The sequence below is a fragment of the Balearica regulorum genome, chromosome 9, assembly GCF_011004875.1.
Source record: "Balearica regulorum gibbericeps isolate bBalReg1 chromosome 9, bBalReg1.pri, whole genome shotgun sequence".
In the NCBI taxonomy this organism is placed as follows: domain Eukaryota; kingdom Metazoa; phylum Chordata; class Aves; order Gruiformes; family Gruidae; genus Balearica; species Balearica regulorum.
The window spans coordinates 23544283-23558147 of NC_046192.1; the positions used below are offsets into that span (position 1 = coordinate 23544283).

At 46.7% G+C, this 13865-nt stretch overlaps 2 protein-coding genes across 2 annotated transcripts; both read left to right on the forward strand.

The window, feature by feature from the left end:
* The first annotated feature begins 562 nt into the window (after window positions 1-562).
* EIF5A2 (eukaryotic translation initiation factor 5A2) lies at window positions 563-9097 on the forward strand. The gene is made up of 5 exons (XM_075761567.1): window positions 563-674; window positions 1016-1233; window positions 2683-2787; window positions 4259-4390; window positions 4841-9097. The coding sequence occupies exons 2-5, from the start codon at window positions 1069-1071 to the stop codon at window positions 4898-4900; spliced, it is 462 nt and encodes a 153-aa protein (XP_075617682.1). The 5' UTR covers window positions 563-674; window positions 1016-1068; the 3' UTR covers window positions 4901-9097.
* Window positions 9098-9245: 148 nt separating this feature from the next.
* Window positions 9246-11671, forward strand: RPL22L1 (ribosomal protein L22 like 1). Its single transcript, XM_075761569.1, has 4 exons — window positions 9246-9304; window positions 9680-9772; window positions 10512-10633; window positions 11360-11671. Exons 1-4 carry the CDS (start codon window positions 9296-9298, stop codon window positions 11502-11504), a joined length of 369 nt encoding a protein of 122 aa, XP_075617684.1. The 5' UTR covers window positions 9246-9295; the 3' UTR covers window positions 11505-11671.
* The last annotated feature ends 2194 nt before the right edge of the window (window positions 11672-13865 follow it).

Genomic DNA, 13865 nt, shown 5'->3' on the forward strand with positions numbered 1-13865 from the left:
TCGTTCCTGATTATTCTGAAAAGGGGAAACATTAAGCAGACAAAAGAGCTTTGCGTTGACAGTTAACCACCTCTCACGAGGAAGCTTTATCCCGCCAGGCTTTGTTAACACCCATTTCTTCTCCAATTTGTTTAAAACCCAGTTTAGTGGCCGGGAACCCGCCCGCCCTTCAGGCGAACCGGCCGCCGCAGACGCCTCAGAGCCAAGATGGCGGCGGAGAGGCGGGGGGGGGGGGGGGGGGGGGGGGCTCGGGAGGAGGCGCGCGGCGCCGCCTGGCGGCCAGGGCCCGCCGGGGTTGTCTCTGTAGCAATGGCGCCGGCGCCGCGCGATTGGCGCGAGGGCGCGCTGAGCCCAACCGCTCTCCGTAGGCGCCGGCGAGGGGCGGGGTGAACGCGCGGGGTGGGCGAAGGCGGGAAGGGTCCCCGGCACGTGGTCAGGCGGCGGGCGGAGAGGAGCCGGGTGAGGGGGGGGAGGCGGAAGGCCCCGCCCCTCAGGAGGAACACGGGCCAATGAGAGAGGCGGCCGGCGGAAGCGGGAGGGCGGGGCTGGGCGGTGCGCGGTGTGCGCGCTCCCCGCCGCCCGCCGCCCCTTCCCGCCGCCCGCCGCAGTGGTCGGGCGCGTGTGCGCGGCGCCGTGCCCCCGCCCCGCCCGGCATCCCCGACCGTCCTCGCAAGGTAAGAGGGGCCGCGGCGGCGCTCGGGGACAGCGGCCGGGGCTGCGGGCGGTTGGGCCGCGGCGCTGAGGGGACGGGGAAGCGGGGGCGAGGCAAAGCCCGGGGACGGGCGTCGCCACCGGTGGGGGCGGGAGGCTGGGGGGGCCTCGGCACGTGGCGAGGCGCGCGGCGCTCCCTGCCCGCCGGGCACGTGTGGCGGAGCGAGGCGGGCGCGGGCCGCCCTCCGCACCCCGGGGCGCCGCCATCGCGCCGCCCTCGCCGGGGGGGGGGGGGGAGGCGGTTGGGTCTGCCGGCCCTTCCCGCCGCCGGGGCTCCGAGCCGACGCTCTCGTTTGCGTTGCAGCCCCTGCCGCCAACCCCCCCCCACCCCCGACCCCCCCCCCCCCCCCCAGCGCCATGGCCGACGAGCTCGACTTCACCACGGGCGATGCCGGCGCCTCCTTCACCTACCCCATGCAGTGCTCGGCGCTGCGGAAGAACGGCTTCGTGGTGCTCAAGGGGCGCCCCTGCAAGATCGTGGAGATGTCCACCTCCAAGACGGGCAAGCACGGCCACGCCAAGGTGAGCGGCCCCGGGCGGGCTCTGCAAGCCCCGGCGTGTCGCACCGCCCGCAGTGTGCGCTCCTGCGGCTCCGGGCCCGCCGGGCGGCACCGCGGTCTGGCTGCGTGCTGGCCGAGAGGGAAGGGGGTAGCGTTTCATTTGGCAGAGTGTTCCGGGTCCTGCCTTTGCTTTTCTCCCAGCGATGTCTGGTGTGTCGCTTCAGCCCAGAGTTAGCTCAGGGGGTTCCAGTAATACGAAAGGGGGAGGGATTGAGGGCAAGGGGTTGGGTTGGTTTGTCGGTTGGGGTTTTTTTTTCCCTCCTAAGTTGTTAAAAAGCTTTAATGCCGCTAGTGATAAAACCTGTTTCTGTAGTGGGGGTAGAGTAAGTTCTGGAAGGGGGGCTGATGAAATCACCAGGGCGTGGTTGGATCGCGCTGTCGCTACCCACCAAAGCACTTGTGTCTGCCCGTGCTAGCAGACGTTCACTAGTGCAGCGCTCACTAGAAGCGCCCGTGTTCTGTTACGTAACCCGGGGAGCTCAGCAGACCACCCTTACCTCTGTGGGCCTGCGCTGGCCCTGTTTTGCCGGCTCGCCTCGCTACTTCTTTTCAGCACTGAGTGAGGAGTACCTTCTCCCTCCAGCGTCCCAGCAGGGATGTTCTTAGGCTGCTGTCTGAGACTGCAGTCCTGCTGCCTAAGCAGCTGGCCGATGTAGCTGTCCGGAGCTTGGACCGCTAGATTCCCCCTTTATTCATTCAGCAACACTTCATGGTGGGTATGTTAGAGTTTAGACACAGATCTGTTACAAGCATGGACTCGTTAGAGTTGTAGTGATCGATGTATGATACATGCAGGTTGGTAAAGTATTTAGGGTTTGTCAAAGCTAGAGTATATCAAGCCCTTGCCAGTGGTTTTTTCCTTTCTCCCTCCCCTTGCTTTTTTTTTATGGGTTGTTTTCTTAAATACTGAAATGGTTGTGAGAGTGAAAGGACCTGAGAAGAGCAGGCTATGAACTGGTAATTCAAGTGCTGGCTGTAGTGGACAGCTGCTGCTAGCACAAAGGGAGGTGGGAGCTGCTCTAATCTCTGTGTGTTACCACCTCCTTTTCTTCCTAACCTTCACTTTGTCACTGACACCGTTGTGTTTCTCAGAACAGCTAGAACTTGAAGTAAACATTCTCTTAACAGCCACGTTCTCTGAGCTCTAGCTTGTTGCTGTAAAACTACAGAAGGCTATGGAAGATAACAGTGGCTGATCTTTGTTCTCATGTCGTTTCTATAGTGTGCTGTGAAAGGGTGTGAGAGGCTCTCTCTTGATGCTTGGGCTGCTTTTGTACTGCAAGCAAAGGGTCTAGGCAGGATCTGGTGTTACCTGTGATCTCCTAGAAAACTGCGTGGAACCAACAATACTGATGGCAATGGCATCTTGCTTCTCTGGGACCAACAGTAACTGATGTTATTTCTCTTGTAGGTCCACTTGGTTGGTATTGATATTTTCACTGGTAAAAAATATGAAGATATTTGCCCATCAACTCATAACATGGATGTTCCAAATATCAAGAGGAATGATTACCAGGTGAGTTAATAGTCACTGTATCCTCTCACACTTTAAGAGGCTTTATACTCCTCATACCACACGTAAACTCTCTTCATCCCAAAACTTGCCTCAGAATTAATGGAACTTGCCTGTCTAGACGTGACATTACTGAACTTGTAGCATTTACTGAATTGTTAAAATTGTCAGAGCTCGCTGATGGAGAGCTCCTTGCTGCATTAACAACTTCATGTACGGTAGCAATCTTTAGAAAAGACAGGTAATAAACATAACTCAGAACAGCATTTATTCCAGCTCATGTTGTAAGGTCACTTTTTTGAATAAAGCATATATTGTAGTTTATCATTTCACCCTTACATAGGGTAGATGATTCAACAAGACAGCCTTAAACTGCATCTAGTGCCAATTCTAACTTGCTGCAGTGCTTTCTGCTCCTTGTGTGGAAGCTGGCCTTAGCTGATCTCGAGTAATTTTGGTCCTCCTGAGCTCTGCTCTGAAATATATGTATGGAGGGAACTTGGCAGCTTCTGTAACTTCTGCAGTACCTCCTGTGATAGGGATAGTGAGCGCTTAAAAGCAGCACACTGCAGGTTCTGAGTTGTAACATGTCAGCTGTCTTCCCATTGTCTTGGGAGTAGTTCTAGTCAGGAACCGATACATCCACATCAGTTGGAAAGCTGCAGTTGCTTCACAGAACCAAAGTTCAGAGTGTTAGCAACTCTTCCAGACAGCTGATGCTGTTTAAATAAAGTGTGACTAGCCTGCCTTAGGCCTCAGGCCTTCCAAGAGATTCTTAATGTTATCTTGGTGATCTTTCTCTCGTGTTCTTGGGTCCTTACTGTACTGAAACTCTTGCTGTTTGTCAGACTTGTTAGGGCTCCCTTTTGGGTTTACTGTTATGTGTTCCAAGTTCCCTAACCTGCTCTGTCAAAACAGCTGTTCCCCTTAGCTCAGGCTTATGTTTAGGCTGAAAACAGCATTCTAAAATTGGTCCAGAGCTTGGTGGATGTTCCTTAATTTATTTGTTATCTTTTAATGTAAATGATAGGATCTCATTGTATAAGTGAAGGTACAGAAGCGTACAGTTCAACTGTTGTGTAGTTTGCACACTTTATAAAAGCAGTGCCATTCAAGGAACACCACTGCAGTTACTGTTTCTAATTCACAGGTGTAAAAAGCTGAACCAGTGATCTGGAAGGAGTACATTTTCTAAATCACAAGGATGGGTTTTGCAGTGCCCTACATACTAGTAAATAACCAGCAGGGTTCTGGCAGTTCTTGATAGCAGACTGGCTTTTGCTACAGTTCCCCTGACTCTCAGCCCTCTTAACTTGTTAAAAATTGACTTAAATTACATTCTTACCTGTTACAAACACAGTACTAAAGAATTAATCTAATAGGTAGAGTTCACTGTGCCTTCTGCTTATCTTCAGCTGCTGCCTTCTAGTGACTGCTGATGTTAAACTTGCTAAAAGTGAATTTCTCTTCACAGCTGATAGGTATTCAGGATGGGTATCTCTCCCTGCTGACAGAAAGTGGTGAAGTTCGTGAGGATCTAAAGTTGCCAGAAGGGGATCTTGGCAAAGAAATAGAAGTGAAATTCAATGCCAATGAAGACGTGCAGGTAAGTATGCCTAACAGTGCTGTCCGCACAGTGTGGATTGGAGCATCCAGGCTTTCTTAACCAGGGCCAAGTGTAGAGCTTTGCAGTGCAGCCTGAGCAGTCTAATCTGCTATGTTAGCAAACCTGTCTGCAAGTAGCTCTGCAGACTGTTGTCTATGCTGGGCCGCACCGGGTGCTAGTTTGGCTCTATTGCAGGAGCTTGTTCGTCTTCCTCTGTTGTATGAACCTCAAGCTGCCGGCCAAGGTGATAGGGCAAAGAGAAGGCTGCAGAAGAGCAAATCAGTGGGATGGGCAGATATTGTGGAAATTCTTCTAAGGACTGACCAGCTTCAGCTTCCTTTTCTTTTCTCAAGAGGGATGGGATAGATATTAAAATGTGAATGTCTGTAACGTCTAGGAGCGCTCCCACTGGCATGGGTTGGAGCTCACCTGTCTTGTCTTCTCTTCCAGATATCTGTCATAAGTGCAATGAATGAAGAATGTGCTGTAGCCATAAAGCCTTGCAAATAAAGAGGATCGCCAGGCTCAGGCAACTGCTCAGGTCTGGACAAACCACAGATCTATAAATTTGGTTCTTATTGTCACCAAAGCTCTGGCCTTCACAAGCAACCTCATTTCTTTTTTGAATTGTTAAAAAGCAGTGCTGGATTCTGGATTAGTGTTGCAGGCTAACTGGCAGTTTTCAAAATCACTGAGATTTTAATTCCTTAATTGTAACTGTTTTAACATTCCTGTGGGTTTCAGCTATGGATCTAAGAAACCAATCAGGTGTTACTAGTGGATATATTTTTATTTGCTTGAGCAAAACAGTGTTTGTCTGTATGAACAGACAAAATAACAGTATTCAGGGGCTTTTAGATAAGCTGGTAGGTATCTAGGATTATAAAGTGACCTAGAGCACAAATAGTATTTTTCTTGACATGTTTAGGTAGAACTGACAATAAAAGTAGCTTCTTTGTTTTTTGTTTTTTTTTTCTCTAAAACTTAAGTATTTTGTGGATTGGGACTCTTGCAGAACTGTAGGTGCCAATCACAACTTTTAGACCAAGAAACTCAAGTGATCAAAAATGCCAGCTGGCTTGACCAAGCCCCAGCGGCCATGTGCAACTTAACTGTATTACCTCTGTATTCTTCTTCGCCAACTTGTTGGCTTATAGTAATGATAAAATGGTGTCAAAGCCTACCTGTGGTTTAGGCGGGCAGTTGGAATATTGGGTAGATAAGACATAGATAGGTCAAGGGGGCACAAAGGTGAGAATGGATGTTAAAGCTATAGACTTTCACTCGAGGCCTTTGTCAGACTTGAAAAATAAAATAGAAAAATGCAGTTCAATTGCTTTCCTTTATTGTATTTATCTTAAACTATAAAAGGGTGACAAACTCCATGGGAATCTGTTGCAGTGCTTCCAGCTTTAGGTTTTAATCTTCAGGTTCAGACCGTATTTTTGTAGCACAGAGACCACACGTTTTTCAAAAAGTGGGACAAACTGTAGCATTGAGCCTAAACTAAATGCATGTGATTCTTTTTAAAAAAATAAAGCTATTGTATTTTCAAAATATAGACTTGACAGACAATACTGAACAACCATGGCTTAACTATAAAAGTAAATAAATTGCTACATAGCTATGAAAGCTAGCTCCTCTCCAAGGGAGTTCTGAGTCACTGAAACGCGCATGCATGCCTCTGACTATTTAGTAGCTTAACAGGCAAACACAAGGCTTCATAGAACTAGTTGTGGAAGGATAACTAGCCTACTCCTGTTTAAGGCGTTCAACTTGAATTCTAAGACTTGGTGACTCTTCATGAGTGGGGAAACTTCCTTAGCCCATGGCTCAGACCTATCTTCACAGTTGCTAAATTGTTTAATGAACTTGCCTTAAGCTTCAGTGGCTGTTGGCTAACGGAGGACAACTTGTAAACGCGCAGCACGCTGCCCTGGGCAGCACGCTGCACAATTCACACTCTTTTGGCAGCCAGAGTCAGACTTCACGCTGCTGTTAACTGCTTAAAACGTTTTCAGCTTAATAGTATGTACTCTCTAATCCCCAAAGGACTCATGGCAACTGTCCTGGACTGCCCTTGTACGTACTGTGGCAGGGCTTTGCAAATCTTGGGAGGTCTAACGTAGATGGCAAACCCATGCATTTTCCATAGCCTTCTCGTGACAGGGTGTGCAGTACAGTGAAGGTAAAGACAGCAATAAATACACTCTGGTAATAAAGCACAGTTACCTGGGACACCTGGCAGAAGTAGGATACTGCCACATGCTCTTGCCTAGCACAACACGTTGCAGGTGAACTCTAAAAATAGCACCTTGACTGAAATGGCAAAACTGCTTTAAAAAAAAAAAGCTGTAGATGCAAGAGATTGAAATGCATTCAGAACAGTTTTGAAGCGCGTGCCGAATAGTTCAAGCTAGTCTGCACTACGTTCCTTTCTGCCTCCTCATCGAACTAGTACCTGGAAGACAGGTTTTGTTGGCTTTGGAGGTGACTGTGAAACCATCAATGATGGTCTTGACAGCAAGCTGAGCTGTGTGATGTCAGACGGGAAGTCATAGGTTGCTATGTCAAACTAATGCAAGTTCTAATACTATTGGTGCATTATGAATACTTTTAATATTCTTGAAAACGGCAAGAGCTGGATTTGTGCTTGTTCTGGTAGTGCTTTAGTCTACTTTCAGGTGCCTGTCTGTCCTTTAAAACCTTGTTGGAAGACAGGTATTTGATGCTACTGGCCCACGATCTAAGCGTTTACTTAGACTGTAAGCTCTCTGGGATGAGGGCTGGCTTTTGTCCTGTTTCTACAAGTGGGCTACTGGTCCAACTGGAGTTTTCAGGTACTACAGCAATCTAAAGATAGAGGTTTTGTGTCCTCTGGGTTGCTGGAAGAGCCCTCTTTGGGACATATGGATGTCCTTCTGTCGCAACCTTCAGTTCTGCAAGATTTAAACAATTAAGTACTTCATTATAGGTTTTTCTTATATACTTAGTTGTCTTTTGTGAAGCACTTCGAACACATGGAAGTGCAGAGCATTGGCTTGTCATGCATGAAGTTTCCCATAGGTAGTACATAAGCATGAGTTAAGCATAATCTCCAAGTTTTAGTAAGGTTAAAAGTTGCTTCTAAATTAGAACATGTATTTGAGGCATTTTTTTTCAAAGTAAGATGTTTCAGTTTACTGTCAGAATTGTTTGCAACAAACTTTGTTTGTAATCAATAGTCCATATAGATGCGTATTTTTAAGATCCCTAACGAAATGCTTAGGGAAATTCTCCTTTCATAGCTTTATTTTAAAACAAGTCTTACCAACGTACTTGTTCCGTAGTACTGTCTTAACACTTAAATTGTGTCAAAACTGAGAACTAAACTAATACCTGATGGCAATTGCTTAGAGTGAAGGCTGTGAAAACTAGGAGGTGAAGAAAAGTATTTTCACTCCAAATAATGCATTTTTTTTATGGCTCCAATTAATTGAGTTTCTCTTACTACTTTACAGAATTGGAATGACTGCAGTGTTTCCTGCCTCAAATGTTGGCAAATAATACTTTAAGATTTCAATAGATCCTTCTAATTTTTTGCTTATAATGGTGGTTTTTCAACTAGGCTCTTGCTAGTTGAGCCATGTTCTCAGGGCTGTTTTTTTTTTAAGAAGTTAGCTGAATTTCATTGTTCTAACGTAACTGCTTTCAAGCCTCTTGCAGGTTTTTCTAATCCACAACGTACCAGAAATGGTGCACAGTCTGTAGTTTCACAATACAGGTAATTTTACATAATCTGTACAGAAGTCAAATCTGTTAACAGTTCAAACTCTTATGGTTACTGCAGGTCAGTCTCACAGAATTCAAAATTCAGTAAATCCCACTTTTTTTGGTTGAATAATCTAGAATGTAGTTTGTTACAGTAGAACTAAACTTCAGGAGAAAAAAAAAATAAGACCTTGTTAAGGATATTTTGAGTATCTCTCTTACACGGAGAACGTTAACGAAGGCGTAGATCCTGGAGGCGTTGCGGTGGGAGTGTGGTGGAGCCTACGGCAGTTCAGCACGCCCAGAGCATCGGAAGTCTCTCCAGCATCTGCAGCCTGGCCCTACGGTATTCGGCACCTGAGAGTAACTTGGTTTGTGAACTTAAAACCGGAATGTTTGCTATGTATCGCTGTATCGCAGAAAACCCCTATTCTCAGTTGTCCTCTGCTGTATATTGTAAGCGTAACTTGTTCGGCGCGGCTTTCGAAGCGCGAGGGAAAGAGGAATGGTGGCGATGACTTGTTTTACTGACCATAGCAAAATGCAAACCCTGTAAATCGTGCGAACGGGGAACGGCAGTCCTCGTGGTTCAAACGCCTGTTTTGGAAGCTGTATTGTTTTCAACGCCATGCAAGCGAGCGGGGGAAGGATGTAAATGCGTGTTTTGCTCTAGAAATAATAAAGCTGTCAGTGCTGTGGGGAGGGGGGGGTGCTGATTAGGATCACAGGGACCGCGGGAGAGGCTTTAAGGCGGCTCCACAACGCTCCAGCTCCGCCTTGGGCTCCGTGAGGGCCCCGTTCTCCATGGCGGCCCTCGGTCCCTGCCCTCAGCCAGCGCCCCCCCCGCCTCCCGGAGGAGAAACGCTTCACCGCTCGAGCGGCGCGGCCCGCCACTTGTACGAGAGCAAGAGAAACGCTTGCGTTCCTGTCCGACAGAAATAAAAATCGGAAAATAAATGGAGGGTGACTCGTTAATGCTAACGACGCGTGCCGCGGGGAAAAAGGCGGGACCGCCTCCGCCCTCCCAGCGTGCCCCGGGCCGCGCAGGCGCGCTGCCCCACCCCGCGCGCTTGCGTGATGACGTCACCGGCCGGGGTATAAAAGCGTGGCGTGCGCAGCGCGTCACTCTTTCTGCTGGAGCGGCGGGCCGGCAGCATGCCGCCGGTGAGTGCGCGGGGGGCCGCGGGCCGCGCCGCCCCGCCGAGGGACGGACGGACGGACGGACGGTGCTCTGGCGGCGGGGGGGGGCGCGTCCCGGCCGCGGTGAGGGCCGTGGCGAGGCGGCAGCCGGGGGAGGTGGCGGCCTTCCCGCTGCCGGGGACGAGTGGGCTTCTCCCCGAGAGGGCCTCGAGTGGGCGGCGGCCGGCCGGGGCCTGGCCGAGCTGGTTGCGGTGAGCTTCGCTCTCCGGGAGGTGTCGGCCTGGACCGGCGACCGCCGCCGCGGGGGGCATCATCTGCCGCGCTCGGCCTTCGCTCTGATAAATGTTTTTCGGGCGTGGGGTGTTCTTGTTAATGCTGGGGGTGGTTTTTGTGTTTTAGCAAAAGGACAGAAAATCTAAAAAGTCTACCTGGAAGTTTTGCCTTGACTTGACCCATCCCGTGGAAGATGGAATTTTTGATTCTGGGAATTTTGTAAGTCGTCATTTTGCTTATATTTCTGGTGCATAGTAGAATAATAGCCTTAGTACAGTACGACAAGTGAATTACAACTGAAAAGCTACATTTTAAACTAGTAAAATCAGCAGCTGTTCTTCATCAGCACTTTTGAAAAGTTTCTTGAGTTTATATGTCTTTTATAGACAAGATCACAGAACAGCAGGTCTTGGAAGGGACCTCTGGAGATCATCTAGTCCAGCCCCCTGCTAGAGCAGGATCACCCAGAGCAGGTTGCACAGGATCACGTCCAGGCCGGTTGTGAATCTCTCCAGAGAAGGAGGCTCCGCAACCTCTCTGGGATGCCTGTCCCACTGCTCGGTCACCCTCACAGTGAAGTAGTTTTTCCTCATGTTGAGATGGAACTTCCTGTGTTCCAGTTTGTGCCCGTTGCCCCTTGTCCTGTCGCTGGGGACCACTGAAAAGAGCCTGGCCCCATCCTCTTGACACCCGCCCTTTAGATATTTATAAGCATTTAGATATTTAGAAGATGGTTCATACCTATCCATAAATAGAACTATTTTAAATTGAGTCCTGTCTTAGCACGGGGATGATTTTTTTTAATTACACACTGTAAAATCTGGCTGCATTGCAAATACTTGTTATCAGGACATAAGTAAATGGTGATTTTTAATATCGCTATATGGCTAGGGTCCCTTCCCTAGTTCATACCTAGGGTGCCATTCCCTAGTGTTCTATTTCTTTCATGTTGAAACAGGAACAGTTCCTAAAGGAGAAGGTTAAGGTCAATGGAAAAACTGGAAACTTGGGCAACACCGTTCACATTGAACGCCTGAAGAACAAGATCACAGTGACATCAGAGAAGCAATTTTCTAAAAGGTTGGCATAGGTTTTTCTTTTGTTGCACTTGTGATAGTGGATTTTGAACAGTGGTATGACGAACGTGACGCACTTCTGATACGTACAGAGAAGGTGTTAGCTCTGACTTGTAATTCAAACAAATTTGTAATGTTAGATATTAAAAAAACTGTTGTTTAAAACACGGGACTTGGTTACAAAGTAACGCTCCTTCTAGCATAAGCATAGTAATATAGAGATGCTTTATATAGATTGTTGGAAGTGCATCAAGGAAAGAGATGCCTTTAAAAGCCATACTGAATTCATGGGTGACTCTTTTTTTTCCTTAATTGGTTGTATTAAAATGTATGCATATGCAATACGTGTTGTGGCAAAAGAACCCCTTACGTCAAACGAAGCCTTAAACGGCATAGCATGTCAGGGCATGCAACAGATGAGTGCGCTGGTTGGAGGTATGATTCCTCCTCTGCATCCTGCCTTCGTGTTGGTGATACAGATGCACCAATACATATTGCAACCACTGTTCAATGCTTTTGAGTTACTGGCATTGTGCTCTGTAGTCAAAAAGCATCAAATAATAAATTCTTACGTATCTGGAATGAAAATAGACTGATATATGATGATTTTTTTATTTCTGGATATAATTGGTGTGGTGTTGCCCTGCTAGAGCCGTGTCTTGGGTGAAGTGCAGGCAGCAGTAAGGGTTGTTAAATGAGAAAGTTCTAATGTATGGTTACTGTTTTTAAGGTACCTAAAATACCTCACAAAGAAGTACCTCAAGAAGAACAACCTGCGTGACTGGCTTCGTGTCGTCGCATCTGACAAGGAGACGTACGAACTACGCTACTTCCAAATCAGTCAAGATGAAGAAGGATCAGAGTCTGAGGAATAGTTGAAGCTTAGCTTTACACTCAGTACAGCGTACAAAAGACTAGAACATCTATTTATAAGAACACTTAACTTATTGGTGAATAAAGATTTTGTACTCTGTTTGACGGAGCATGGTTAATTTTCTAGCCTTTTTCTTAAATTCTAATTAAAAACCAGCACGAGGAGTCATTTGATTTGCAGTTTTCCTTCCGTCCAAGTGGAAAAGAACCGAGCCCTTCGCCCAGTACATATGTAGGACAATTGCATCATTCTTTAATTACATTTTTACAAATAATGCTAAGCTGTTTGTGACTAAAAGTACCAGCTCCTTCTGCTAATTTATGTGGAGCTTATATAATATAATATTTAATATTTAATAAATGTTTACTTTTAATTAGTTAAAAAACAGGTTTACATATTTTAAAATAAGAGATTTTGTTTCTGTGTGATTTATCTAAATCATTAATGGGTTGTAGTCTTCCTATGTATAACTGCAAGTCAAACTGGAGAGTAACAAAGATTTGTTAGCCAGGTTTATATTAGATTACAAATAAAGAGGTAGAGACGAGTCTCATTGCTGGCATCTGGCTCAAACAGCAAAGGAAGCAGTGAGATGTGCTTTAATGCTGACAGACACCAAATTCCATTACATTCATACAGAATTTCCACTTTTATGATGATGTATTTTATGGTTATTCCTTTAAACCTAGCACAAATGGCTGATTCTTCATTGAAACACGCATCACTGCAGATCCTAGAAAGCTAGTTCTGTTGCTCGTCTAATATGAAGAGAAATTCGTTTAGTTTTCACTACAAAAAAGCGCTATTTGTGGGGCTCTAGCTGCAGTCACTATTGCATGCTTAGGCACTTCAGTACCGTATTCTTTCAAGCTGGTGCTGCACTCCTCCATGTGTGATTAATTGGAATATCTGCTCTTGGGTTCCAGTGCAATGGTGAACTTACTCAAAGGCTGTTAGAAGGCAGGTACCTCTTTTGGAACTGCCGTGTCAAGTGGGGTTTTAAACACTTAAAGCCAGAAATGGAGTTTTAGGTAATTTCACTCTGGAATTAGTAATGCCATATTTGTTTAGTATCATAAAACAGGCATGCGTGTAGGCTGGGATACTGAACTTTGTGCTTGAACAAATTAGGCTGAAGTGTGCCTACTAAATTGTTTAATTTCCTGATGATTTTTTAATTATTATTTCAGCGTTGTTTTTGCTGGCAGATCTCTGAGACAGACTATTTAGAGAGTTGCCAAAGCACAAAGCAATGCATTAGCAGTCACATGCCACCCACTCGTGCTACCTAAATCTAAATGAAAAGCACAGAGGGGGAGGTGAATGTTGTCGGCAGCCTTGGGGTCTCATTTGTCATTTTTCAATGTTTTTGAGCAGCTGAAGTGTGGCCCAGGGAGATGAGAGAAAGCAGCAGTGGAACAACAGCTACTTGTGTCATCTCTGCCTTGTTGATTTGTTTCATTTTGCTGTTTCAGAGGTAGCAAAAGGCAGGGAGCAGTGTGTGTAGCTGACTGCAAGGCTGAGGATTATTTCCTAGCTCAGGTATGTTGAGCTTTGTATGCTTCTGTGGAAATAAACCATCTGAAGTCCTGCCCCCTGGCCCAGGGCACTGAGTAATGCTGGAGTGCTATTAAAGCAAAAAAAGTGCAATTAAAGGTGGCTAGGTTCTTCCTTTTCTGGAAATCCAAAATATTGCTAATGCTTTTAAAAAGCAGTTACAGTATTGGTAGTCAATCCTGTGTTGAACAAGCAACATTGGTTTTCAACGTAAAGCTGCAAATACTTGAAACCTCTGGTCTGTTTGCTGCACAAAGTGAAGCAAAGAAGGGCGACGACTGACAGTTGTGTTTCAAAGTACGTCCCCACCTGTGTTTTCAGAGTTGCGCTTTTATGTACATCCTTCAGACTGTACATCCTTCAGACTGACACAACAAAACTGTTCTGATTAAATGGAACAAGCACAAACACCATCAGAGCTAACGGGATTGTGCTGCCTTGTTACCGTTCCTTCTAAGGCAAGTGGGCAGCTATGTGTGTAGCTGTACAGCCTGACAGATACAGGTTGTCATTAGTCAAAAGAGAGGAAAACAAGGCCTGGGATTTCGAGCAAAGCAGCTTGTTGCGTACCTGGGTTTGGAGGAGAACTGCCGGAGTGCTGGGTGAGTTGTATCACTGAGCTTCACTGCAGCGAGCGTGGAGTCTAGGAATTCCTTTCCCCAATGCTTGAAAACATGGCGAACTTTGAAAAAGTAAAATACAAAGTTTCTGATAACAATAATAAGTGCAGCTCTAGAGTGCTTAATACATTTAGGAAAATTTTCCTTCCTCTTTAGATAGCAGCCAGACCTTTTTCTTTCATCCC

Excerpts from the sequence above, each read along its gene's own strand:
- RPL22L1 (XM_075761569.1), top strand. Across the intron at positions 9,773-10,511 it reads TTTTTGATTCTGGGAATTTT|GAACAGTTCCTAAAGGAGAA; the intron begins GTAAGTCGTCAT and ends ATGTTGAAACAG. Across the intron at positions 10,634-11,359 it reads GAGAAGCAATTTTCTAAAAG|GTACCTAAAATACCTCACAA; the intron begins GTTGGCATAGGT and ends ACTGTTTTTAAG.
- EIF5A2 (XM_075761567.1), top strand. The coding sequence starts at position 1,069 with ATGGCCGACGAGCTCGACTTCACCACGGGCGATGCCGGCGCCTCCTTC. Across the intron at positions 1,234-2,682 it reads GCAAGCACGGCCACGCCAAG|GTCCACTTGGTTGGTATTGA; the intron begins GTGAGCGGCCCC and ends TTTCTCTTGTAG. Across the intron at positions 2,788-4,258 it reads TCAAGAGGAATGATTACCAG|CTGATAGGTATTCAGGATGG; the intron begins GTGAGTTAATAG and ends TTCTCTTCACAG.